The sequence below is a fragment of the Chanos chanos genome, chromosome 3, assembly GCF_902362185.1.
Source record: "Chanos chanos chromosome 3, fChaCha1.1, whole genome shotgun sequence".
In the NCBI taxonomy this organism is placed as follows: domain Eukaryota; kingdom Metazoa; phylum Chordata; class Actinopteri; order Gonorynchiformes; family Chanidae; genus Chanos; species Chanos chanos.
The window spans coordinates 39,816,907-39,844,245 of NC_044497.1; the positions used below are offsets into that span (position 1 = coordinate 39,816,907).

The 27,339-nt window shown below is 38.3% G+C and overlaps 2 protein-coding genes across 3 annotated transcripts in view; both read right to left on the reverse strand.

Annotated features, from left to right (window-relative positions):
• Positions 1–4,037: 4,037 nt before the first annotated feature.
• Positions 4,038–8,044, reverse strand: prdm12a (PR domain containing 12a). Its single transcript, XM_030770079.1, has 5 exons — positions 7,819–8,044; positions 5,875–6,065; positions 5,488–5,643; positions 5,092–5,206; positions 4,038–4,468 (listed from the first exon to the last, which is right to left on the reverse strand). The coding sequence occupies exons 1-5, from the start codon at positions 8,042–8,044 to the stop codon at positions 4,038–4,040; spliced, it is 1,119 nt and encodes a 372-aa protein (XP_030625939.1).
• A 7,158-nt stretch (positions 8,045–15,202) lies between these two features.
• fubp3 (far upstream element (FUSE) binding protein 3) overlaps positions 15,203–27,339 on the reverse strand; it is a 30,275-nt gene continuing 18,138 nt past the window's right edge. The window contains exons 12-19 of one of the 2 annotated variants that reach the window (XM_030768232.1): positions 24,086–24,227; positions 21,186–21,346; positions 20,775–20,848; positions 19,284–19,360; positions 17,919–17,987; positions 17,620–17,691; positions 17,156–17,286; positions 15,203–16,633 (exon numbers count right to left, since the gene is read on the reverse strand). In XM_030768232.1, coding sequence (XP_030624092.1) covers positions 16,625–16,633; positions 17,156–17,286; positions 17,620–17,691; positions 17,919–17,987; positions 19,284–19,360; positions 20,775–20,848; positions 21,186–21,346; positions 24,086–24,227 — 735 coding nt within the window. In that variant the 3' untranslated portion in view covers positions 15,203–16,624. The remainder of the gene's footprint in view (positions 16,634–17,155; positions 17,287–17,619; positions 17,692–17,918; positions 17,988–19,283; positions 19,361–20,774; positions 20,849–21,185; positions 21,347–24,085; positions 24,228–27,339) is intronic. The other variant, XM_030768233.1, reaches the window with a different exon arrangement.

Sequence of the window (27,339 nt, forward strand, 5' to 3'; positions counted from 1 at the left end):
AAGTGACCATATTATTGTGTTGTTTAATTGGAATATGTATTTGACATCATTGATGATTATTTTTAACAATTACGACAACGTCTCAGGACTAAGTTTAATTAAGAGTAAGCCTGAGAGAGTATGGATTGAAAACCAAGAAAAAGATCAACAAAAATGATGCAAAGGAAAATTATAACATTTCAAACATTAAATATTAATATCTAAATTAAGCAGTAGCAAAGACATTTGGTGATGATATACAGTATATACTTATGGGTCATGACCTGGTGTTGTTCATTCTGCATTTTGCACAAAGATTAACATGTACTAAAACTTCAGCAAACTTTTATTATATTTACAATAGTGAAAAGCCTATATATATTTAAGTCAATAAATGTATAAAGATGTAATCTTTTTCATTTTATTACATTTAAGAAAGTGTGTTTACGAGCTCTCTCTCCAAATAAAGAGACCTCTTTCTCCTTCTCACACTTGGTTGTTTATAGCCACCTGTTCAAAAGCTACGCAGTCACATGCTTATCCTGCTCCATCTCACACACCCAACCACCATGCAGCTGCCACCTTGTGGTCAGATACAGTGTCTTAAAATGACACATTCAAAGTTAACGGCACAGACGAATGGAATTACCTTCAGAAACATACATCAGAGAAACACATGGCTGAAGGATGACTGATATTTGTGCACTGTAAAATTCTTTTGTAACTCTCCTGATATTGTAGCGTATATGGTAGATATGATGGTAAGTTTGTCTGAAATTACCTGGTCTGGAATATTATAAATATAAGGTCAGACAAAATTTGTTTACAAAACAGTGGATTGTAGTGTATGCTTCAATATTTATTCAAGTGCACAGTTTTAACTGCAAGTCCTTTTATGGACCTAGAAATCATGTGATAGTTCCAGCATTTGGACAACTATATTAAAGCGGTACACTAGTTGTTTATTGTGTAATGTTAATGTAAAACTATAAGAAATCTGTCTTTAGTTTTCCAGCCTATTTTAAAGTTCTGCAGCATGTAACTCAGAAACTCAGGAATTATTAGTATTATTATTTTGAATTATTAATGTGTGCATGTGCGTGTGCGTGCGTGTGCGTGTGCATGTGTGTGCATGTGTGTGTGTGTACATTTATGCTGTGAGAACAATGCCCTCTGCCACCAAATGTAAACATAGTAATCAGTCTTGTAAAATTCCTTTTTTTGTTTTGTGCCAATTTGCAAGAGCAGGTATAGGAATTCTTCTCACAGTATAATCATATAAATATATATAAAAATGTGTCATTGGTAAACCATATGCACAGGTGTACTGACAGGGTATATAACTACATATGGATGACAAAACCCGCTGAATGGAAAAAAAGACTCAACAATAGCATCACACTTCACATACTGATAAGACAATCCTGTTCATTATTGATTATTTTTCAAATTTAAAAGTTAAAATTACTTGATTTGGCTTTCTGCCCAATAACTTGGGTTAAGTTGACATAACATGGCAGTGTGCCCACACTCTATTTGCAATTAGGAAAAGCTGTGTTCTAAACCAGTGTATGCAACACATTCTACAAGCTTAATCTGTAATTGTACCTCTAAGTGTCTAGCTCCACCTGGTGAGCATTGAAGGTTCTTCATTTTCAGTTGGAGATTGTTGTTTTTTGTACTTGCAAAGCCACACATGTTATCTATCCTAATCAGATTAACATGGCCAAGCACAGTATGGTGTGTGTGTGATATCAGCAGAAATCAAATACAAGCTATTTCAGGTTCTGCCTGTGTCATCAAAAAACACACAGCTAAAGGACATCAAAAATCCTACTCAAGTTGCACATTTTGAAATTTCACAGAAGCTCATAGAATCTTCATAAAGCACTGTTAACATCAATTTGAGAACAGGAAAAACTATCAGGTCAAATAAGTAAGTGAGTAATTAAATAAATAAACTCCTCACAACTGATGACTATTTATTTATTTAGTTATTCACTTATTTGTTCATTCATTTATTCATTTGTGGAGCTCATGTATGCAGTACACTTCACCAACTTTTGGCAAACAAAGATGATGATGTTGGCTAACTGTTGAATTTTTCACTTTTCAAGGCAAGAACAGATAGTATCAACTTCTTGTTGCTGAGCTATTCTTTGACTGCTCTTTATTTCAGATGTTTGAATTAATTAAGCACCTATTCACTTATGTTAATACTCAGGAAAAATAAACATACTAAACTAAGTGCTGATTTCTCTCTATTTTGCTTAGGTAATGGAATTAGAGTAAACATAACTCATCTCTGCCTCCGATGAAAGTGGACAGATTGATTTAGTTATTGGCAGTGCAATAGCAATTGCGCAAGTTAATGTGAGTTAGTGTTGTAGTACACTGATGTATGTGGCCTGGAGCCAGTTTGATGAACTGGTAATTTAATTATTTTTCCTCAGGATTATAATTATTTTATGAATTTAAGGTTGTCACGACAAAAAAAAAAAGCAATTCAACGTATTTTTCAAGAATTTTATTTGATGAATCTTACAAATGTATATACATCATTCTTAGATTGCTTACATACAGAGAAACAGCAACTCCAATGTAATGTAATAAGAGGATAAAGTGACCCTTTTAAAATATAACTCAGTTATTCAGTTGCATTGTTTTGGACTTTTAACTGGCTGTGGATTTTCAGTTTGACATGAACTGCATTTATATTTCAAAATTCTTAATGCAGAATTCTCTGCACGGTCATGGTTAAAAAAAAAAAAAAACAGCCCCGTTAGCACCCATGTTTACGCTATCCATCTGATGGATTAATAAGTGGTTTCACAACGAGAAATGTAATTTATCATGAAAAATTATGACATGTCTGCTCTTGTTTTCATTTCCCAGTTCTGAGCGCTGTATACTAACAGCAGTAGGATTACTCTAGTAACCACATGGTGTAAAGGGGGCTATATTCGTTGGGTTATAATTGATCAGACTTCAAGACAATCAGTAATGCTGTACTGACGATAAATTGTTAAACTTTATAACTATGGCTACAGTCAACGTGTGTCTCCTGGCCTTATACATCGTCAAATCATAAAGAAGCAGGCACAGGCGAAGTATTCCTTTCAGTTGGAATACTGTGCTTCAGTTTCCTTCAGTATTGGGTTCCTGTTTTGTTCTAGTAGGTCGCCCCTACTCGCTTATGTGAATCAGGGTTCAGCAAGTCAGAGATGTTTAGACATGTTCAGTGGATATCGCCTGATATCAGCCAATCAGCTTTGTGCTCTTGGCTTCCGTTTTCAGTTTGGTTCAGGTTCTGATTACATATATCGAAAGCTTGTTGTCCTAATTGTATTTTTAATGTCTAGCTTCACCGAGCGCCATCAGGTAGTACGTCACGCCAAATCATTAAGTTCGGTAAAAAGTTAGCAATGTGGATGTTAGAAAGTGGTTTAACCAGCCCGCTGAATAACTTAATCGCGATGTTGTTGATGGTATGCTGCTGTTGATTAATATTTTAATATTTGGTTAATATGAGCCTACTGTACTACGAATTCTACCTGTTCATGAGCGTTGCAGTGATGCGAATGCTTTTAGAAAGACAACGGTCGTATAATTACTGATTATAAAAACGGTGAGTAAAGGTAGTTGCGTCCTCTCAGTAATTTCTGGAGCCCTCTGCTTAATTAATCCTGCTGGTGGGCCTGGGTGCAAGGGAACCACCTGTTCCCTTGACTTTATGATTCAGAAGACAAAGGTCTTTTTTAGACGACTTCAATTATTTTCGGTCAGACCTCTCTTATCATCCATTGAGAGCTATGTTGATCCAAGAATGGTTCCAAGTTATCCCCACACATCATTAGGTGGTATCCATTTGGCCTAATACTTACTCTCAATATAACCTCAAATTTGTGCAGTCATTGTATAGTGGTTCCCGTAGAACCTCGAAACTACAGTGGCTGGGCTTAATCTGGAGCACACAGTATTCTTCACAGGGGGAGCATTGAGGTGCTCTTCTATTTTCCATGTGAGTGAGGTGTTCTAAAACTCTCTGCTCCAAGGCATCAGAGGACAACTGCAGGTATGTGATGAACCAGGGGCACAGGATGGGGAAGGGGGGTTATCTGAGAAGGGTGTGGTGAAGACTGGCTTGCCTCAGGTTCAGTACCTCCAGGCCGGTGCCTAGCGCTCTTTTGGTGTGCTCGCAAGCCTGCCAGCTGGGAGTACGCACTTTGACAGACATGGCACTTGTAGGGTCTCTCACCGGTATGCAGACGGACATGGTTACGCAGTGTGGATGACTGGCTGAAGCGGCGGTTGCAAAAGCGGCACATGAAGGGCTTGTCCAGAGTATGGATACGCATATGTGAGCGCAAGTTGCTGCGTGAGTTGAAGCCACGGTGGCAGATGACACAACGCATTCGACTTGCCACAGACAAGGAAGATGGGGGGGGAGGCACAGACGAAGAGGAGCCATCACATGAGTGGGAATCATCTGGTAGTAGGGACAGGATACAATGAACGTTGGAACTGGCACATAGTATAAATTGTTGAACTTTGGCTTTTTGGCTTTGTGAACTGGAATCTTTGAAACAAGCACAAAAAATTCTGAAAATGTTGATAATGTTCTGTCTCTGTTTCCATCTGAAAATATATTTAACTTTAAAATAGTATCTTATATAGAAAACAACAGTATAACATAGTGCTATGGTGTAAACGCAGATTTAAAGAAGCCTAAGAGGAAATAGAAGGCCTTTGTGCTGGAATTACACAGTCGTGAAATTCCGGCACAAAGGCAAATGTGAATCTGCAGGCTGTTCCAAAACAAAGCAAAACAAAACAAAACAAAACAAAACAAAACAAAACAAAAAACAAAAAAAACAAAACCACACATTCAGAGGTTTGCTGGTCAGAGGATTCCTTTGATAGATATCTACTTCAACCAGCAAAGACACATTGTTTACACAAGCACATCAGCTGAGACTATAATAAGATCATGCAGATTTGTCCCAAAAGCACTTGATTAATGATTATAACTCTCAGATGACTATGACAGAGTTAACACACACACACACACACACATACACACACACACAAACACAGCCACATGTGCCTCACCATTTCTGATCTTTTTCTGATGCTCATCCTCTGTGCCCGGAACACCTGGAATACCCAGGAATGTGTTGTAGGAGTTCCCATACCATACAAGTAATTCTTGGTCTGGAGGTATGGTCTAATTAAAAAAAAAGGTATGTTAGTCCTGTGATAATAGAGATGGGACATTCACCAACACGACAATGAGTAAATAATAGAATGTATGTAATTAAGAAAATAACTACTGTGATTACAGAGATTATGCAGACCTGTGTTGCCAGTATTTCAGCTTTAAATAGGAACCACTTCAATCATGAACACAACTAAAACAATTTTTTTCTTAAAAGTTTGCTAGAAAATAGTACAGCAGAATTTGTATTGCACAAAAGAAAAAAATAAGAATGTCAGAATGTCTCTCACTTCCACAGCTTTGTAAAAAATACTGCTGCCAATCTGCACGACCTCCAGGTTTTGCTCCTGCTCGTTGCGAGCACATTTGATGTAGGTCATCCAGCTGCGATGATTGTCCTGGCTGGCATCAATGAAACAGCGCACTGTGCCATCCTCATTAAACACCTACAAGCACACAAAAGGGAGTTATCCCGTAATTCTTCGAAAGACCATTTAAGGATCCCATCCACACCTAAGCCTCAAGACTATGAGATCCTAATCCTGATACTTTTGATACTATCTCACTGGAGAACAAAAATCAGTTTGAAGTCCCCCCCACTTCTTTTTATTATGCCTTTGCCACTGCCTTATTTGTATCGTTTTAAATAAGTGAATAGAATTGAAAGAAACTCTTGCCTCCCACATGAGGTTGTTGTTCTTCAACAAGTCCACATTCTCAGGAGAGATGACTCTGCCGGTGAAGGGGCCCATCTCTGTGCCTGCTTTGATCCAAGTCTTGGAGAAAATCCCTAAGCCCTCTCCTGGGATGGAGCTCTGTGCAATGATCACTTCACTGGGTAATACAAGGCTAGACAGCTTCTGAACCTCTGCAAGCAAACAAAGAGAATATGGATACCTATGAATATGGATTGTCATGATAATTAATGCAAAAAAAAAAAAAAATTAAACACTTTAAAATATTTCTGTCAATACCTTCTCATAGTTGCAGTAATATTCTGAATTGGAATAAAATTCTAAATAATGTTTTTGTTTTCATCCTGTCCTGAAATGTAATGAAGCTGTATTTGTAAACAACAGCTTATCATTATGTCGTTTTTTGTTTTGTTGTTGCTTGTTTTGTTTCAGAATTCATTTCAGTTCTTTGACAATAGAAAATTAAAAGTTGAAAGAGAGGAATACAGTGAATGTGTACAATGCGAACAGATACATATTTGATAACAGTTTAATAATGAGTATCATTTTTATCAGACGATTTCTTGATTCTTTACTCAGTCAGTACTTCAGTCTTTGCTCAGATTAAATGAATGAAATCCAATTCACGGTTTAAGGAAACCCCGCTAGGAAGGATATTGAAATTCATCTAAAAGCTTAAATAGGACCGCTTACGTTTCTGTAATGACAGAGTGAAAAATATATGTGTATATACGTTAGACCTTGAAAACAGTCGCCAGTAAGATATTGAATTACTCTGTATTTCGCGAGCTCCTGCAATTTGTCATGCTTCAGAATGATATTCATTACACTCTGTTGGAAAGAAACGGCTAATTCCAAATTCATTATCCTTCTAAGAACTTTGTAGCAATAAATTTGCTCTGAATGAAACGAGAACTTGTTTAAAGAACCCAGGAATTTTGCAAACAAAAAAATGGAAAGACGATTAAATGGTTGACATGGTGTGAATGGCAGTAGAATTAGCCTTCACAGTGCATTATTCCAGGAACAGCGATCCTTTAAGGCGAGAAAAAGAGAAAAGCCCCAGAGCCCCATAGCTGCCAAAAGAGGAAAAGAGACTGTCCAGAGAGTGATGAATGCTGCATAAAACCCGGGACATCTCAAAGAAAGGGAACCTTTCTCTCCCCTCGATTTAAGTGGAAACTTTCTCAGGTCAAGCACAAAGTTAACCAAATGAATTTAATACCCTTCTTCTTTCAGTCAGCAACAGTTACACGCCTAACAAGCTTCTAAATGCGAGGTCTCAAAGCACTAAATGGGTTAATGCGCTAAATGGGTGGAAATAAAGGGGACAAAGTGGGAAAATACTGAGGAACAGTAATGCGAAAGTCACGGGGACCTTGGGAAGAAATCTAGAACAGTGGGAGAGAGTAAATTCCCTCGTTTTCGGTTCATTCTCTCTGACAGCACGGCTGGTTGATGATGAGACCTCACCGAGGTTGTTTCGCATGTAGAATTTATTGTATGAAAAGAGCTGTTTTACGCTCTTTACACCATCATTGTAAGTGAGAGTGCTATTCACTCTTTCAGCAATTCTTCGGTTAAACTAATGCACATAATCTTTATGATTTAATCAGACTTATTTATTGCGGTTTTTTTTAAAAAGAAAATTACCTTAAGTTTAATGCACGATATAATGTCAGAACATGATTAACAACAATAATGTAGCTACCTAGTAAATAGGCTACGCTATGAAACCAAGCAACAAGGCTTATTTCAAGTTAACAAAGTTAATTTTAATGGTCATTTGGAGTGCTTCTGAAACCAGAATGGCGAGTATGACATTTTAAAGTAGTAAGCAACTAACGCAGTACAGAGTGATTGGTAATAATAAAGATTTTCATAAACGTGACCATTTATAGACCATATATAGATTTGTAGACTTACCACCGACGAAAGATTGCGCAAGAACTTCAGCAGTGAAGGCCGTTCTGGGACTGATGGTATTGTGATACTGTTTCTCTTGAAGAAGGTGTTCACCGAGCACATTTCTCCACCGTCCGTACAGAAAACTATGCAGGATGTCTGATGTGATGATTTCACATAAAGAGCGACTCTGAGATTTGAATCCAGGCGTGAGTACCACGGTTTCCACGGGTAATACCGAGCCCATGGTAACGTGAATTACTTCAGTTTGGCTTGTTTGATTTCCAAAAACGGCAGAAAACAAAAGAAAACAAGACCAAGACACAACCGCGAAAAGAGCAAAGTACAGTATAATGTGCAAGAAGGACACCAGTCTTGGAATGCTATTCCTTCTCTCGAGACGCTCAGGTCGGAACTGCTCCATTCTTGAGGTCTGGGTCCACTTATATGTTGTTGGTTTGACCTTCTCTAATTAGTTATTAATGTCACTCCCCTCTCTCCATAGATTGTTCCCTTTGTAAAAGAAAGAGAAAAAAATCCCTTTGTAAAGGGACCAACCCCTTTTTAAGCGGCGCTCAAACACGGGCTACACACACACACACACACACAGAGAGAGAGAGAGAGAGAGAGAGAGAGAGACAGACAGACAGACAGACAGACAGACAGACACAGATGCAGACACAGAGAGCCCTGGAAAAACAAAGTTATATGCACAAAAACACACATGCAAAGTCAGTTCAAATTACGCTCTTCTTTTCACATCAAGTAATTTTGGAAATGGACCAAATGGACATAAACCTTTGTTCAAATGAAATTACGAATTAAAAGCACTCAAAAAATCATCATCACCATCGTCATCATCATCAACAACAATAACAACAACAGCAGTAGTGATGATGATGGTGGAGATGATGATGATGATGATGATAACGACGATGATGATGGTGATGATGATGATGATGATGATGATGGGTTTTGAACAGAGCCTGACTCACTATTACAGAGCAATAGTACAATAATTTGTGAAACTGTAGTCATTATATATGTCTGGATATGAGAATGATGAAGAGTGTTGAAGATTCCAACAATCTCAATCGAAGTGTCAGAGACACTGAAAAAGAAAGCATGTGTATATTATTTTGTGAAATAGACTATTAGGTTACATTTTTTCTGACAACGTTTTTAAATTAAAATTTCAGGCAAAGTAATCCATGTTTTTGCTCATTTTATAATATTTTCATTATGTTAAAATTTTTTTAGACGGATTTAAAATGGGACGAGGGCCTGAGAATTTCCTCAGTATTTTTTCGTAGGAACCCGACATTAAAGATAGACTACACAGTCAACGCATCATTATTCTGAATATATCTAAAATAACATCATTTACGAGCTCCTTGTATTTTCTTACATTAATCCACTGTGAATCCGTAACCGCTGTAAAACTGTCCGTCCTCCGTTTCCCTTGTTGTGACGGGCAGATTGATATTCATACATGTTCATGTGAAGCCCTCATATTGTTACAACATTTAGTTGTGTCCACAGCCTTTCTTCTCAAGAGCAATTCATTTCACTCTTCTTTTCTGGTTTGATGGACTGGTTTAAATGAGCTCACTCTTTCCAGCAGAGAAAACATCTTTATTCCACCCAGGGCTTGCGGGTTCCCTTTTCAGATCTCCCAAAAAGTGTCGCTCGAAAGAAAGGTGCTGCAAATCAATCTTTCATGGTGTTTTGAGGACAATTTGACATCCATGCACTTCTATTCGCATTTGAAAGACTACAAGGGGTTGGTCCGAAAACGGAGACAAGTTTGTGTCGGACGAGAAAGCGAATAGAGACGATATGGATTCTCTTTAGTGAGCGGGTCGCTAAGGAGGACTGATCAGGAGAAATTAAAGGTGAGTGACAGAGCACGAAAAAAGATTACCTAGTGCTCCTCGGAGTATTTCGCCTCCATCGCCCGTCTTCAAAGAGACTGCATTTTACAACAGACTAAAAGCAACTTGCATTATTCTTATGCATTTACGGAAAACTCTGCGGTATAGGCCTGATAGGTCAGCCTGAATATTAGAAAAGTTCTTTGATACAAGGCGTTTTGAGATACTGCAGTCTGTATTTATATCTTTAAGAGATAATAATAATAATCCCTGAACCCACACTGTAGCCTGTGTGTAAGCCTACCTAATGATCGTCAATGAGGTGACACTGTGCGCTTATAGGCTACAATACGTGCAGCTGTTACTTTAATTGTAACTGATCTTGAGCCACACGGAATAAGTGCGGTAAGATGAAACGATTAGGCTACGTTATTATGAAGTTGTGTGGGTTATAGGGAGAGTTAGGCTAGGGGAACAAATGTGTCTCCCATTTCGAAACAACTCCTTTTTTGCAAAAGAAATAGGATATAAATATGTCAGACAAATCATTTTAAATGCTCTGGAACAAGAATGGATAGGGTAGAATAAGCAAGAATGAATGAAGTAGTTCCTCCAGACACAGTTAAGAACATATACAAGTGACTACAAGTTTTGTTGTTGTTGTCGTTCATTTTATTTTATTTCATTATTTATTTATTTATTTATTTATTTGTAGCTTTTTTATTTGTAAGGGAAAATAGTGCATGTCTCCGAGAAAGATGACTCGATATCCGGTGGGATCCTCATTTACTGCCATTAAAAACAGATCTCCCAGCATGCATGATGCAGCGGATCGGCTTATCCGCTGGAAAGGTGAGAAAGGTTCAGATGTCTCCCCAAAGAGCTTTCCCCAAGATGGGACCGAGCACCTGCTTAACGAAAATGACCAGGAATGACGGGAGGGGGAGTCAGCATCAAACGTTCTTTTTCTTTTTTTTACGCAAACAGGAAGAATGGCTTTGATGATGGTGTGATGAATGAATTTTATATTGATGTCATGATGCTCACAAATAAAATGGGCGATTATCTAAATTGATTTTTCCCACTATCAGAAATCAGAAGTATTTTCCCACTATCAGAATAAAAATTGAGCTTCCTCCGTTTGTTAGAGTCTCTCCCAGAGTAACCTGGAAATACTAACCTCAGCTCAGAGTGATAAAACCACCTCAGCTATGCAACATCATCCACGGACTCATCACAGAGACTCCCGCGTCCGCAGGGGCATTATATTAAAAAGCGAGAGGATCAGAATCAAGGCCCAGATTTGGGAACAGCTGCAGATTGTCAACGGGGCACAAAGAGAGGAGGAGGAGGGTCTTCCCTGGCGGCAAAGACCCCTGTTGTGTGTACATATTTTCAATGACAATGCACAGTGATGTAGCCTACTAAGAAAAATCCTCCTGAACAGATTCCACAGGGACTCATTCAGCAATAGTAGCAGGAGAGTGGCAATCTGAGAACAATTGGCTTACCATTATGTGCACTTTTAAAAATGTTTTTCAAATGTGCTGCCACATTTATTAACTGATATAAAGTGAATATTCTTAGCAATTCAGACTCATTTCTAAAACATTATGACACAATTCAGCAATTAGCAATTCAGACTGATTTCAAAACATTATGACAGAAGCTTGAACAAGATCTCTTGTCTGGGCAGTGTGTTTGTAAATACTATATTGCAACAAGTAAATCCAGGCATCGTGTACTTATTTTGTATTGCTGCCAGTGCCGGAGACTGTCTTGGTCTGCTTATGACACCTTGGTAAATGTGGTTATCATAACACTGTGCTACAGCATCACATAGAGCTAAAAGTATCCAGGCATCGCTGTCTAAGTCACAACGGTGAACACATGGATCCATTTTTTCAGTTATTTCCTTATAATTAAATTGTTCATGTGACTTTTGGTACAGTATTTCAGTAAGCCAATATTTAGAAATGCTATTTGTCATTTACATTTTGGATTTGTGTTGGCATATCAATGCACAGCTTCTGCTTTGTCCTCTGTCTCGCTAATATTACTTAGAACTTTGCCTTTCTATCCATGGATGCTGTTTACAGATATTTTTGTTCTATTCTGATATTTTATTAATTTATTACCCTAATCTTTACATTGCTTATTGGTTGTCATAGATAGCATATCCTCCACAATAGACTACACAGCATATTGCATCAAATCAGTTAAAATTTAGATATCAAAGTGGCAGCCTCAGATGCTATAGCATGTATCTATCAATTGCGCTTCTTTGCTAAAATAACACAACTAAAAACATCATCTTACAGTAAAACAGAATGTTAACAATAAAAGAGAATGCTACCTTTTCAGCTTAATATGACATTTATACATCTGCCGATCTGTTTGTGTTTACCTCAGTAATTTATATTGTTCAGAGTGTTGAAATTAATGTAACTTATTTATTATTGTTATTCAATATTTGCCCCTGTCTTTTTTTTCTTTATAAATGGTTATTATGTTATAATCCATTTTAGTTTGCTTGAGTATGTGTCTGTATTGTAAGTGGGTTGGTGAATTACTGATAAGTACCAAAGGATGAGGGGTCAGTGGGAGCATTTTTTTTTTAATGGCACAATGTGCAAATGTACAAATCGTTTTTAGTGAAAATCAATAAAGGAATTGTCTGTATTAGAATCACATTTGTCTCTTTTATGGATGTGTTTGCTTAATCACAACTCCCTACATGGTTGTGGATTCTGAAATTGAGATGCATCTGCACTCGTATTACAATGGCATTTAATTACAAAAGGTATTAACCCAGTGTAAGTCATGAACATTTAAACCTTCTTTTTTAAAGTTAGACTGAAAGCAGACACTGTGTGAATGCTGTGATACAAATGTCATCCATGGCTTGACAATGTTTATTTAACTGGTTTTGCTCATATCATGGCATAAAACTGTAATCTAGTGAATGATACTGTATGTTTGCACACTACACAACAACTGCGCCTTGCTAAAACTGAATAATGATGTATACTGGAGCATTAAACCATTAATCAAAGAGGCAAAACACTTTTAATTCATAAATATTAAAGAAAGGATGTCACATTTAGCAGTTCAAGTAGATTCAAGATGTCCTCAATTTAAATCAACTTAGGTCAAAATAACCATATAAAATCCTGACATAGTTTTTCTGCTCTTGAGGGTAATGGGTTTAAAACCAGCCGAACAGGTTCAAAAGTATAAACTGGTAGATTTTCAGGTCTGGCTCTAACTCTCCTTGTGCAAATATGTTTTTATTGATGCAAGTTCTCTCATGGATCAATTTACAGTTGAAGACACATATAGTTTTCCAAGTCAGTATGTTCCGTACATTATTCTATTCATTCCTCCATCCATCCCTATTCTTTCTTTCTTTAAAGAATTTATATTTAATTCACATTTGTTTAACATATAATTACTCCCCTCTTTTATGCATCTCCATAAGCTCAACCCCTCCATCCAGGCATTTTTCCCACTTTATGCAACTGTCTCCCGCCTCTTTTCTTTCCAATCATTCAACAGTTAAAAATAGAACTCCTACTAACAGACTTAACTACTCTCCTACTTATTATGACAAAACAGTGCACACACACACACACACACACACACACACAAAAGCTAAATCTTGCCTTTTACTTCCAAACCAGGTAGCTCTGAGTTTTTGGACACTTGTGTTTACAACTACATTGTACTAAATACTACATATTATCTACCAAAGTGAAAGTATCCAGTAAGTTAAGTACAAGTTAATATGCTTTACTTTTTGTGGTACGGAAAATACAGTTGAGGAAAATACGTTTTTCATCCTTTATGCCTTATCCTGTATCATTTCACTGTTTAAACAACATGTACACACAAAGGGGAAAAGGTTCAAATTAATTAACTGTAAAAAAAAAAAAACAAACTGTTAAGAATACACTGGAACGTTTGCTGATTGTTTTTTTTTTTTTTAATGAACATTCTGTCCCCCTGGGAAAATTTGTAGTTGTTATTGTTCAGCCTATTAGTTCAGCTCAGTATTTCATTTACACATGCAGATTTGTATTTGCCCTCTAATGTCAGTGAGCAAAAGCAAACAAAATGATCCTAATAAAAGTACATGAAAATGACTGAAAATACCATAGGATTATACAGGCTCATTGTACAGTATCACTGGCATCTCATCTTAAACAATGCAAAGAACATAGTTTTTCCAGGGTTTGGCATGGTATAGTAGGCTTCTATGAATACTGCACATTAACAAAGACTACAATAATTAGAATAAAGCATTTATTTTTGTTAAACAAATACAACCATGACCAATTTTGAGAGGGAATTCTGAATGTCTCAAGAAACGTACACATTTGAACTTCTATTTTAAGTATAATGTGAGATTTGAGGTGGAAACAGAAAGAGTGTTCTTGGTACTTTACTAAATATGATTTAAGTGGTAGGTCCTGATCAGCTTGATTATACGTTTGAAACAACTCAGATTAATCCCTGTATGAACTGAATCATGGACCACTTGAACCACTTGTCCGAGATCCATTTGCAGAAGATGCAAAATATCAAAATAAACTGTGCGGCAGAGTTGTCATGTCACAAACTGTTTAGTTTGGACGCATAATTAAAAGGTCATTTTTTGGAATATCTGCACGCTATCACAAGGGTTTCTTCAGCAAATTTTATACTGGAATTTCAGGGATTTGCCATGGCTCTACAGGACGTGTTGGGAAGCTGTAACACATAAAGAGCTGTCAGCACAGCAAGAGACCCACCTCAACCAGACCCTTTTCTCAGGTCTTTCATGTGTCCTTCAGGCTGGGACACAAACATTTTTAAACTCAGGTGAGAAGTTTCATGGATAATTCTACCTACGTGATTTACAGTTCACAAGTTTGCATCCGAAATTTCATTAAAAACTCCCAGTTTTCTTGGGACTTATCCACTGTGTACCTGGACAAATGGGGAAAATAAATTTTGTACAATCTGCATAAGAAAAAACGACAGAAAAGCCTATAAGTTGCCATCATTCATTAAACCGAACTGACAACAGATCAGTTAGTAACACATCATACAGCCATTTAGAGTTTATTTACTGAAGGGGAAGGTGTATACTTGTTAAAATTAAAAGTGACAGTAACAGTCTTTCATACCTCAAAAGCTTCAAAACTGTGCAAAAACTCGATTTTAGAAGACTACAGAAGAAATTCTACATTTTATCAAAGTAACTCGTGGGTCATTTATTTCAGCTGTTAAAAATAAAGTGGCATAAAAATATATAATGCTTCTGAACACCACCAAAAATCATACAAAGGAATCTACTCCACACATAGGTCATACTGCCTGTATTACGAATTAAGTTTCCAGAGGTGCTCCCTTTTCATGTCTGAACATTAAAGAGAATACTCAGTACTGGAACGTGTTAGGGTTAAACCAAAGAGAGGGAACAAAAAGGAGGAGTATGAACTTTAAAAAGAAAAACACAAAATAAAGTAGTCTTTTAATGTTTTTAATACACTGTTACCTGTACACATGAGGAAAAAAATTAAACATTTCGAAATTATAATATCCCTTTTCATTAAGCAATGAAGTTAATACTAGATTAAATTTGTAACTAATCAATCATACATATATTAGATCACACAAAGTAGAAAGAAAAATAATTAATTAAAATGTTATTAGCATTGGACTGTACACAAGTCCACAGTGTGTACTGGTTGGGGCGTGATGGGAACTGGGTGGTACCAAATAAGACAACTTTGATCTTAATACTTAGAATATAAAAAACTACAATTAATTAATACACAGGTAGGATCTGGAGGCTTAGCAGTCTTGAATGGTTTAAGTACAGAACATACATAAAAACCTATCATCTCTCATTTTTGTCCATAGCAAGATGCAACATCAAATTTCAAATTACACATTCACGATCTTTGAAAAATTTCAGTATGAAAACAACAGAAAAACAGGGACAGTTTTCCTGCAAAAATGACTCCATGAAAAAAAAATCTCTTTGATTTAATTATATATATATATGTATATATATTTTAAATAAAGTATTTAGTCAAGTATTTGAGCGTACATACATAGTTTTACAAGATAGCAAAGGCAAAAAACTCACAATATGCAAGACCCCCCTTTTCCCATATCAGATCATTGTAATAAAAAATTATCCAATACATTTTCATATGCCTAAAAAAAATAAATCTAAGAACTAGTAGTTAAACGTCTGTCAAAATATTAGAGAAATCCATCTTTGTTTCAAAAATGAAATAAGATATTGCACCTTTTTTAAACCAGAGTACAATAAAATGACAAAACAGAATTCAAAGCACAACAGGAATTAAATTAGGAATTAACTGCCATTTGCCAACATCACTCATCGTATTTTGTAACAAAAGAGTACATTTTTCCTGTAACAAAACATCACAGTTTTATCTCACTGAATTAAAATGCTTTATATGTAAAAGGAAAGAAAGAAAACATTTTACACATTCTTAAAACATTTTATGACAAAAACAAAACAATAAATTCAAGACTGCTAAGCCCATAATTACAATTTTATTGCAACAGAACTAGAAAAAATAGATTATATTGCATTTGCTGAAATGTTACAATTCCGGGGTTCATTTTGGCAATTCATGTGAATTACAAAGGAAAAAAATAGAAAACAAAACAGCTCTCATGTCCAAAAGGGATCCCGGATATTGTCCATTCAAATAATGGTGTACATAAGTATTTAGTAACAATTTTACGTTCCTGATTTAGAAATATTTATTTTTTTAATTGTACAAGTCATTCTACAGCTAGTGTTTCTCACTAAGAAAAAAAAAAGTAAAAGTCTTCAAGGCGTTGCAAATCTAGAAACCTCTGTTACAAAAGGTCTGTTTCATCCTCTCAGTGATTCAAAAATCTTCAACTAAAGGGTATCCTTTCTAATGATCCTACAGAACAACAGAAAAAAAACAAGTCAGTAATGAACCTACACTGTCAGAAGTGTGAATGTAAGACTAACAGTTACACTATGAATATTGACGTAAAAATGGCTATATTCGAGACTTAAAAGGATATAATCAGCAACCTATTCTGTATTACACAGTGTATATATACGTGAATACATATATCACCACATGCAAAAGGAGGCCTAATGTGGTGCCTAAATATTTTGTTAGTTCACGTATACAAAACGTATTATCTTTACCTCTTAAATGCAGAAGTGTACACACATACATGCAACCACACACATTAGATTTAAGGTGGAACCATGGTGTAAACTAAAAACACCATATTGTACAATGACGACATAACGCAAATTAGTGGCGAACATCATTATCAAAGTCATTTTTAAGCAAGACATAATACGGGCGCGCTACATCAAATGACATCCATAGGTTTTCATGACCACATGACAAGATTAGGAAGTAGTGTCACACTAGTTATTTCCATTTAACATGATGAGTTCTCACCTGAAGGCCCGGTGCCTGTGTCTGCTGTGCACCTTGGCCATAATAAGCCCCCTGCTGTCTGTAATATTCCACCCAGGCAGCACTGTAGTCCGGAGGGGAGCTCTGCTGAGAGCCAGGACCTGCAGCCTGACCTGGAGCAAGAGAGGGGGAGAAAGCGAGGGAAAAAAGAGAGGGAAAAGTGACGGTGTGGAAATAAGGAAGAGGGTGGGTACACAGACAAAGGACAGGGTGAAGACAAAACAGGATACAGAAAGGTTGTATGAGCAGAGTTTTGGACAGTGGGCGTGAGAGTAAATGAGAAAATTGTAGTCAGGGAAGGAATATGACAGACAGCAGAAGGAGAGAACAAATAACATGGGAGTGTGAATGAGACAAGAAGTGAAAAAAAAAAAAGAAAAGAAGATAAGACAATAATCAAGAGTATACCTAACATAAACAGTGAGGCTACAGAAGAACAGGCTTACTCTGTTTCTTGTAGTACTCCTCCCATGCTTTGCTGTAGTCAGGACCAGTGCTCTGGGCTTGGCTCTGCTGTCCTGGACACAAAAGCAAACAAAGCAAACGTGACTAATGGGAAAATGGGAATCACCTGTTTAGTGTTTTCAATGTGGCTTGGATCTGGCATAATCTTCACCCACACAAGGTGTCTTAAATGACTACACTGAGACACATGTGTAAAATAAGGGGCAACGATGTCAATATCTCCTAAAGAATTTGTTTTGCTCCATATAAAGTGTGCTAGGTTTCTTTGCTTTGCACTTGCCAAGCTTTTTATAATACTGCTCCCATGCTTTGGAATAATCCATCTGCCCGGTCTGGGATCCATTGTGACCTGAAACCAGATACGGATCACAGTGTTGGAGAAGAGAGTCTCTGCATGAGGAGGTTAAAGGGTTGAGTCTGATCTAATATGGAGAGAAGTAACTCTTCTGGAATATGTAACTAGGGTGTTTCAAATTTTCAGAGTCTGTAATTTCTCTGCATAATACTTTCTTGACGATACAGCTGCAGAGCATAATGCATTTCAGTGGAATCAGCCTGGAAACAGGTAAAAGCAAGCTCTTGAAGTTTGCCAAGTCACATAAGAATAGATCAACTGACTTTTTACTAACATTTACAAGTTACATCTAGTGTCAGCAATAAACACTTAGGGTTGGGAGTAGGGTTGGGTACCAAAACCGGGTGCCAACATGGCACCGGTTCCCGTACAATCGGTGTCTCCCGGACCGAATCAAAATGCAGATTTCGGTGCCTCATTTTGGTGCCACTTAAATGCCTCAGCTGTCGATTGAAATATTTGCTCTCTGGTCCTCCGAAGTGGACGCTGCAGGCAACAGAAGCCTCACTGCACATCTCGTGTCACCGGTAGTTAACATTATACTTGCTCTGATGTCAGCAAATGGCTACCGTTAACTAGTAGCTACCTTAAACACGGCAAAAATGCCAAAAGCAACACCCTGTAAAGTGTGGCTGTATTTCACTCAAAAGGATTCCAACACCAGGACGTGCGACAAATGTTTAAAAACAATTGCTTGTAAAGGGGGAACACATCAAACTTAATGAAGCATCTGGCGACACATGGGATACACTTTAAAGCAGAGGGATGCACCATATCCATGCCAAACACATCATCCAGCAGCTATTCGTTATGTAAATGTGTTAAGTGTTTTGTATTTATTTATATTTATATATTTAAGGTGTTATGTTAATATATTGTTCAATATTAAGTTCAAATCTGCCTTAGAAATGTAAAAAAAAGCTGTTCTTCAATGTTGTCAACCTTTGCTTTTGTGCGATACTTTTTAAAGTATCGGTTCAGGCACCGTTTAGGCACCGTTTTAAAAGTATCATTTTAGCATCGGTATCAGAAAAAACCCAAACGATACCCAACCCTACTGGGGAGCAGTGAAAACAATAATTTCACACCAAGTCCTACGAAACAGACACTGACTCGGGAAGAACTCCACACAGTCTAGTCTTGTGACCACGGAAAATATGAAGAGGAGATTGTAGAGAGCGCGGATTTATTAATAGAAGAAAGTTGAAAGCATCAGAATCAGATAAGACCATGTGCAAAATAAAGAAGAACGTAGTCCAGACAGAAATTAAGCATAGGGGGTCTACTCACTGGGGTCCTGTTGTCCCTGAGGCTGCCATGTCTGGTATGTTGTGCCCCAGCCACCAGTCATGAAGGTTTGCGGTCCACTGCAGAATCAAATTTAAAATGCAATTGCACTTGAAAACATATTCTAAACTGGCACAAAGCCTTAAAACACAAAGCTTACATAAACAACCTTAGAGACATCAAAATAACTAAAACAGTCAGACAGATGAAAGCTAGCATATTCAGACAGATACTCACATTTACACATTTCCTACAGAAGATCAGAATGATGAAACATTCTCAGTGTTGCATATAACCATATGCAGTGTATGTATTTAATTAACTTTCCTTTTAGGTGCTTCAAAAGTCCTGCAACACATTTCTGTAAGCTCCTGAAGGCAACAACATACATCCAGAGATGAAATTAGGCCCATGTCTAGGGCCTAAACTTTCGGTGGTGGGGGGGGGGGGGGGGGGGGGGTGGCAGGCGAGACATTTTCTGTATGCTTGCGAAGTTTGAAATTTTCAGAGAAGTACCACAGGATACAATTAGACTATATTCTGTAGTAGGCTCTGGATCGCTGAGCAGTGAGGGAATCCTCTGTAGAGGCTACGTTACTGGTTTCACCACTGTAATGCCAACTGGCTAAAGGTCAAACATTCCCATTGTATCACATCAAACAGCAGTGCACACTGCAGTCAAACAGCTGAAAGAAAGGAGTGTGAAACAAACCCAAACCTAGGATGTCTACACCCTCTGTTACAACATAGAAAATCTCTGCCGGTACCATGATGGTTACACAGAAGACTGGTTTGCACACTCCCTATAACCAAATGGTTAATGACTGCAGTTGAGCAGGGAGGCTGAAGATCTTTGCCATGGGAGATACTTACAAAAGACCTTAAGTGCATTTGTTAACCAAGGCTTGAAATCTGTTGACAGCTGCTGTGCTGGATTACTGCTGAAGGTGGGGTTAGACTCAGCCCGCAGAGTGCACTGCCTAATTGGCTCTAACTGACAATGCTGAGCAATGCTTATGTTCCTTGCAGTGCCTACAGGACTTTACTGTTGCAGGCCATGCAGATACCATGACAGTTTTTGTCTAGAAATCCCCCAGTTAAAGCAGTGTATTGCACTGGTCACCTGCTGGATTTTACTACTACAGTAGTAAAATCTGGACCCATCTAACAGTAGTTTATGTACATCAGTCAAAGCAATGTTTGTTTCTCCAAATGCTCAATGTTGTTCCCAGTAGGAAATAACTTCTTAATAAACCTTCTCTCTTGAAACTGGATACAGGTTATTGCCCCCCCTCCCCCCCGAACACTACTAAATCTGTTCTAACATTATACAAAGGTTTGTGGTTCAACAGCTCTGAAATGACCTGAGTCTGCACTAATGTCCTCAGCTGGAAAAATGTGGAGAAGGTGAGTTTCTGTTTGTGTTCTGACAGTGAAGTAAAATGACACATTTGTGAAAAATCTTTGGTGGAAGGGAGAAAAAGCTTTGCTTACTTCTGATGAGGGGTGGCTGGCCCTTGGGTGAAAGGATTGAGCCCGAAACTGCTGTTCCCTCCCAATCCTGAGGCCTGTCAAATGCAGAGAGAGACACATGAGAATGAACAGCCAATTAACATGACTCCATTAAGCTTGTCTAATTCATTGCTGGTGGCCAAGACAGTGGAAATAAGGCTGACTGCTCTATCATCCCATTCTCGGTTTTCCATGCTGCACTGTGTGGATGTTCTACTCAAGCTAGAGAGTAGACTTTTGGATTGTCAGTTTTGAAATGAACTGCTACTATCTGAAGGATTTCACAGTTTGGGATTTTTAAAACATTCCACCGAGCCAGTCTATTAAATCTGTCAAAGGATAATGGTACATAACTCATTTTTGAGTCATTCAAATTTTTTTAACATCACCCACCCCAATCTTCTCATCAATCAACTGTCGAGCCATCTCCATCTGCTGAGGAGTGCCACGGATGGAGAAAATGCGCACGTTTGGGTCAGTGTTGGGAGGAGGGTTCCTCTGCAGTTCCACATGAGCACCAGACTGCTGATTGATGTTCTTAATAGTCTCTCCACCTAAGACACAAAGAAAGAAATGAATTTGTTATTTAGAGTGATCAACAGTTGTCCCAGTGCTTTTCTTCCCAACCAACCCATTCAACTGTCACATATTCCTAAATGATGCCGTGATTTGGCGAGGTCGTTACGGACTTCTTGGAAAACATCTGAGCACACCAATTTCATTCCTTATAGCCAACCAAAGCCACTAAACTTTTTTATACTCCCTTTATCTCCATCATCAAACAAATGATCAATATCCTGACAATAATCCACAGAAATCAGTTCAACTTTCAATTGGCTATTTTTTTCATTTCATGGAAAATATTTGGAGAGACAAATAACATTATTTCAAAAAGTATAGGGGACTTCTCCCATTTTCCCCATGGAAATTACAGGTATGATATGACCTAAAGATGTACATTGAAACTTTGTTGTAACATTTGGCTCTCTCCTTTATCCAACATTCATGTGGAGTAACATCATTCATGACTTGATAAGGACATACAAAAATCAAAACATTTGTTTTCTACTTTATTCACATGTACAGACATACTTTAGCACACTTTGTTAGTTTTCTTAAAACTGAATAAAGGTTTTGTTAACCCATAATTAGAAATGTCAATCCCAGTGAGTAAGGCAACCTACTTCAAAATTCTTAGCATATTCAACATTGTCTCTATGACAGCTACATTAGGACCTTTTGCTGGGGACCCACAGTTTCAGAGGAAGGAGTGAAAGAAATGGGAAAGGTGTAGAAGGAGGAAGAAGAAACACAATAGTACAAATGCAACAAGGTACCAGCAGCTTCTTTGTTTGAACCCCTCATTTTTTTTTTAAAAAAAACAGCAAACTGACACATTTTAAGAGTATAGACAGATTCACTTCCTTAGAGCACAAGACAACATTATAACTAGAGTGTGTCCTTTCTTCCCAAAACAAGATTAAAACTAGAGTTTATCCTTCCTTCCCAAGACAAGATTAAAACTAGAGTGTGTCCTTCCTCGTATTCTGCATCTTTTCAGTCTTTTATTCACAAGTCCTGCTCAGAGGCGGAGAGTGGTGTGGGATGGGGGGCTAGGCCTCCTACACAGTTTCAAGTAGTGGAGCAAAGGGATCTTAAAGCATTAAAGCATCAGTTACACATTTGTTCACTTCTGGGTGACACTTAAGTGACCTCAACTGAACTCTGATTGAAAACACTCTAAGTCTCCTCCTCCCCTGTTCTCTTCACTGGAGACAACTGACTAAGCATGGAGCATTAACCCATTGTCAAACAAATTAAATTTCTGCATTAATGAAGCCATTATGAGGTCTGCCGTCAGAGAGCAGCATAAAGACTCTGACTACTTATTTCATGAAAATGATGTGCGTGCGCTTGTTTGACAGAGAAGCATTAAAAACTGTGCAAAAACCTTTGACAAAGCATAGAGGAAGAGCATTGAGAAAATGCATTAGTAACTTCAAAGTTACTTTTAAACTTAAAATTCACGGTTATGGACACTGTATGCTATTAGGATGTGTCCAGAGTCAGAGGGGAAAAACAGACAAAGTGTTGTGTGCCAGTGCGTTATGCAGATTAGGCCTAGTCTTTCACTTTGAGTTTTGTAGATAACCATGGCAACATGAACACTCACACAGTGGGTAAAAAAAAAAAACATTAAACAAATTGTGGAAAGTGTTTCATCAATGCTACCACATCTAAACTATATCAAAAGCATACCTTCCAGCCACAACAGTCCAGGAATACTTTTCATTCATGACAATCATTGCTGTGAGGCCACTGGCTGTGCACAAAATGGCAAGGTTATTAATCACCATGCCTAAAAAGGACCAGCTGACAGGACACAGGCCTAACACCTTCATCTCCATATTAGCACACTTCATATGTAAATGCTCTGAAATGAGGGTTTGCAAGACTCAGGTTTATTTGTTCCCCGTAGAAAAATCCCTGACATTTCCATTGGATTACGGCCACAAAGCCCTTGGGAACACACCCTAAATCTCACTCACACCCACACATGGTGTGGCACAAACAGCAATGATCAATGACCTAAACAGCATGAGCATGAAGAGCCAATAAGATCACTCTGCTCTTATGTTCCCCAAAATCACTCCTTAGCAGTGAGAGTTACTTAACTAGACTTAACTAGTTACTTAACTAAAGCAACCACTCCAGATGACTGAGGATTTAGGATAGCAGGAGAATTCTCACCACATTATTAATTTGGGATTATTTTGTTAAGTAAGTGTTTCTGACAGAGGGAACTGGCACTTGTGTCAACCATATAACACAGAGGGGGCACACAGGGGAAATACAATGGCCACCCACATTCTTAACCTTTCAACCTGCTTGTTCTGCCATTAGTAAAGATATATTTAAACTGAAAATCTAGACATGCTGGCAGCAAAACATGATTAGGTATGTTAAAAGCAATCAAGGCTTCCAAGTATATGCATTCTCCCTTGGTCATGAAGTACCTTCAGGAATATACTTGACATGGATAGAGACACTAGATATGAAACGCAGAATGGATACTGCTGTGTAGGAACACATTAACCAGTGGCTCAATGAGAACGTTTATTTTCCTTGCCTAAGCTTTCCTTTTCTAATAGCTTTCTCACAGAATCACATAGCTACATGGATGGGCATTTGTCAAATGAGATCACCTTAGTCATTTGATCACTTCCTCAATAGCCTTAATGCATTAGCACATTTGGGAGACACAGTACTGAAACAGTGCAAGAGTTCATTACCTTTCCCAATCACGAGGCCACACTTGTCAGCGGGTATCGTATAGGTCACCTCCTGCAGTCCTCCTGGTGCTCCCATATTCCAGTCCCCACGGCCTCTGCCTCTGCCCCTCGGGCCCAGTGGACCTCCAAAACCATCACGTTCCTGAAGAGAAGAGGAGAATGGCCCAAGATTCCATGTTACAACACTGACATAGCAAAGCAAAGGTCTAAACTACATGTGCACCTCAGGTACGATACAAGTTTTGCCAAAAGGAAAACTTCAACACTGTAAACCATGTCAATAATAACTGAGAGAGAGACCAAAATGAGCCAAGTGATCACTGCTGAATGACTGCGTACACCACAATGTGAACTGCCTCCAACTGCATGCACCACTAGGCCAATGTAGTCCCCAGGGAGAGAATCAAGCTCCAGTCTGTAAGGTTGTGTGAAGAGTGGCACAGCTGTAAATGAGTGCACTGACCCACTGCTATGTTAACTGTCCAATCACCTGTCTGAAGAGATCCTTTTTATCCCACCACAGGGCTGCAGGCTTCAGGAAACACTGAGTAGGGTTTGAGCTCACCTTGTCTGGTGGCCACCCAGTCAGAGATAAAGAGGGGGAGGGCTGCAGAATCAAAAGGCAGTAACAGTGACACAGCGTATTGGAGTATTACTGTTTTTCAGTGGGTATGACAGGCCTGCATGGGGGGGGGGGGCATTTTTCAGACACAATAAAGAATCCGCCCATTATAAAGATAACTGCAGTCTATACGTTTGCAATTTTCATGTAGAAGTCATGTCAACCAGTGAATAAACAGCTCAGAGAACTCACTCAAAGCACAGGACGCTCAAAGGACTTTTGACATTTAATAATAAAGTGAAACCATTAATCTGTTTTATACAGAAGGCAATTGGGGGGTCATGATGGTATTATGCTGTATCAAAGACTATGTGAAATGTTCTTTAGATAACAGATCCAAGGCTCCTCTAACCAGCTTTTGTCCTGTTTGAAAGATAAGTTCAGGAGAATCAGAAAGCTTGCACTCAATAAAACAGCACAGACTTTACAGTTTGAATTTGAAATGGTCAATCTTTATCAGTTCCCGCCCCCCCGCTTGTTTTTAGTCGGCTAGTTGAATAAATTTCTCTACTGCAGTGCACTGAAATTGTTGAACAGAGGGAATACATTAGACAAATTATTTCCAGCTGGCAACACAAGTTATGTTCTGTCTCGGATTTATGTTTACGAACATGTTTAGAGCAGAAGACATTTTTGCCACCTCAGACTTGCGACACCACTGTGGCTGGTGACTTGGAGTGTGAATGCTCGGACAATAAGTCTGTGCCAGGGGAAGAGGTGGCCAACAACTGCTCTAATTTGACGCCACCTCTGGTTCATGCTCTCTCTGATCCTTATCAGGATGAATGCTTTGTTCAACTTAGAAATTCTTTTCATGATCCATTTGCTTTGCACACATTCTGCTTATGTTAAATCAGTCTACTCGACGTCTAATTTGGCAGCTGCCGTATTATGCACGTACAGCTAGACACTTAAGATTTTTTTTTAACCCAAAGCAGATTTTTTGTGAAAATTTAATTAATTAGATGCAAGAAACGCCCTCTAGTTCATTTATTAGGTACATCATACTGCTCACTCTTACAATCAGTGAGTCACTATTGTAGCTCTGTGGCTAGCTATTTCAAGCAGGCAGATAAGTGTTAAGAGTACTGTTCAACTGAGTGTCAGAAGGAACAAAACAAGAGAGCTAAGCTACCTGAAGTTTGGTATGATCATCATTATCAGAGGTGCCACTCTCAGTATCTCAAAGGTTTGGTCATGAGAGGCATGAGTCCACTGACCCACTCTGCCTCATTTCAACTGTACAGGACAGCAACAGTGGTGTAATGGTGTGGAGAAACAGTTTCCTGACACATTTTAGGTTCCTATATACCAGCTGAAAAACATCTGAATACTAAAGAAATCTGAACATTAATGCTGAATTGATGGATCTCCTCATACATAGAGTGATCCCACTTTTATATTTGTACTTTCCATTGGACAGTGTGCCATGTCAACTCTCTCTCTGAGATGAAATGGAACAGGCTGTTCATGGCATGAATGTAGCACCATCCAATCTGCTGCAGCAGCTTGAACCAACACCCCTATTGGGCTATTTCCAATACCCAACCTCATCATGCTCTTCGGCAGAAAAGATGAAAAAATGAACATCATAACATGTCAGAGACTGTGCACAGGGGTAATGACAGTGACTGAATTAATCAATATATCAGTCTGATCAAAACACGACAAAACCAAAATGTACTGCTATGGCCATACAAGCTAAAAGGCTTTAAGTGCAAAATGAGGTGGAGGCTCAAGCTGACGTGTTGACCTGTCCAACACCACAACAGGATACAGTATCCCAAAAGTACCAAAATGAAGTATCACCTTGTGTGTTTTACAGCAATGCCAGACACAAGCCTTTTTCACCCAACTTTAAACAGTCAATTCCCTGTACTACTCAAAAGTCCATGTCAAAGCATCTGTGGGCGAAGTCTAGAGCATCCGAAGTGTGAAGTCAGCAACAGTTTCTTTTCACCTACCCAGTGAAGTGTCTCCATGGATACAGGGGATACCTGGCACAGGGAACATACCCTGAACGGCTGATACTCCCTGAGCCGGTTCTTTGCAATGCCCAACACATTCTGGGACCCAACTGACATTCAAACTTCGATATTTTTGTCTCTTGCCATAATAATTTTAAAAGTTGACAGCTCTCAAGCAGACAGAGGTTATAGAGGATGATCACCCTTATTTACAAACAAGCCCATCTTCACAACTTCTTTCATGGACTGAAACTGCCCTTACAATGTTTCTGATCCACTGTATCCATGGGCCAATACTTATCATTGGTGCTTGTGTTTTGCAATCAAGTCAATTTGCGATTTTTAACATCCATTTCAATGCGTGATTTTTATATGCTGGTCAAGTAAATGGAGGTTCACATTCTGTCACTAATGGCAAAGTATGCTGCACATGTCCACCTACTGTTAGCATGAATGAGAACAGCGCTCACACTTTATTTATGACCAGTATTAAATATTATGTGAAAGGTTCAAAGACAGCATATATGCAGTATCAGATACTGCATCTGAAAGTGAGTCAAGTTCCTGTATTTGGAAACAGTTATAAAAAAAAAAAAATCTTCTCTGCGCAAAAAGGAAGACCTAGTGACCAACAGCCAGATTAAAGTAATTCATATTATATTTAT

Bases quoted from the DNA above. Each gene is read 5' to 3' on its own strand.
- prdm12a (XM_030770079.1), bottom strand. From the start codon at position 8,044: ATGGGCTCGGTATTACCCGTGGAAACCGTGGTACTCACGCCTGGATTC. The intron at 5,207-5,487 runs GTGAGAGACATT...TTTTTTAATTAG, and splicing joins TTTTTTACAAAGCTGTGGAA to ACCATACCTCCAGACCAAGA. The intron at 4,469-5,091 runs GTGAGGCACATG...CCCTACTACCAG, and splicing joins TCAGAAAAAGATCAGAAATG to ATGATTCCCACTCATGTGAT.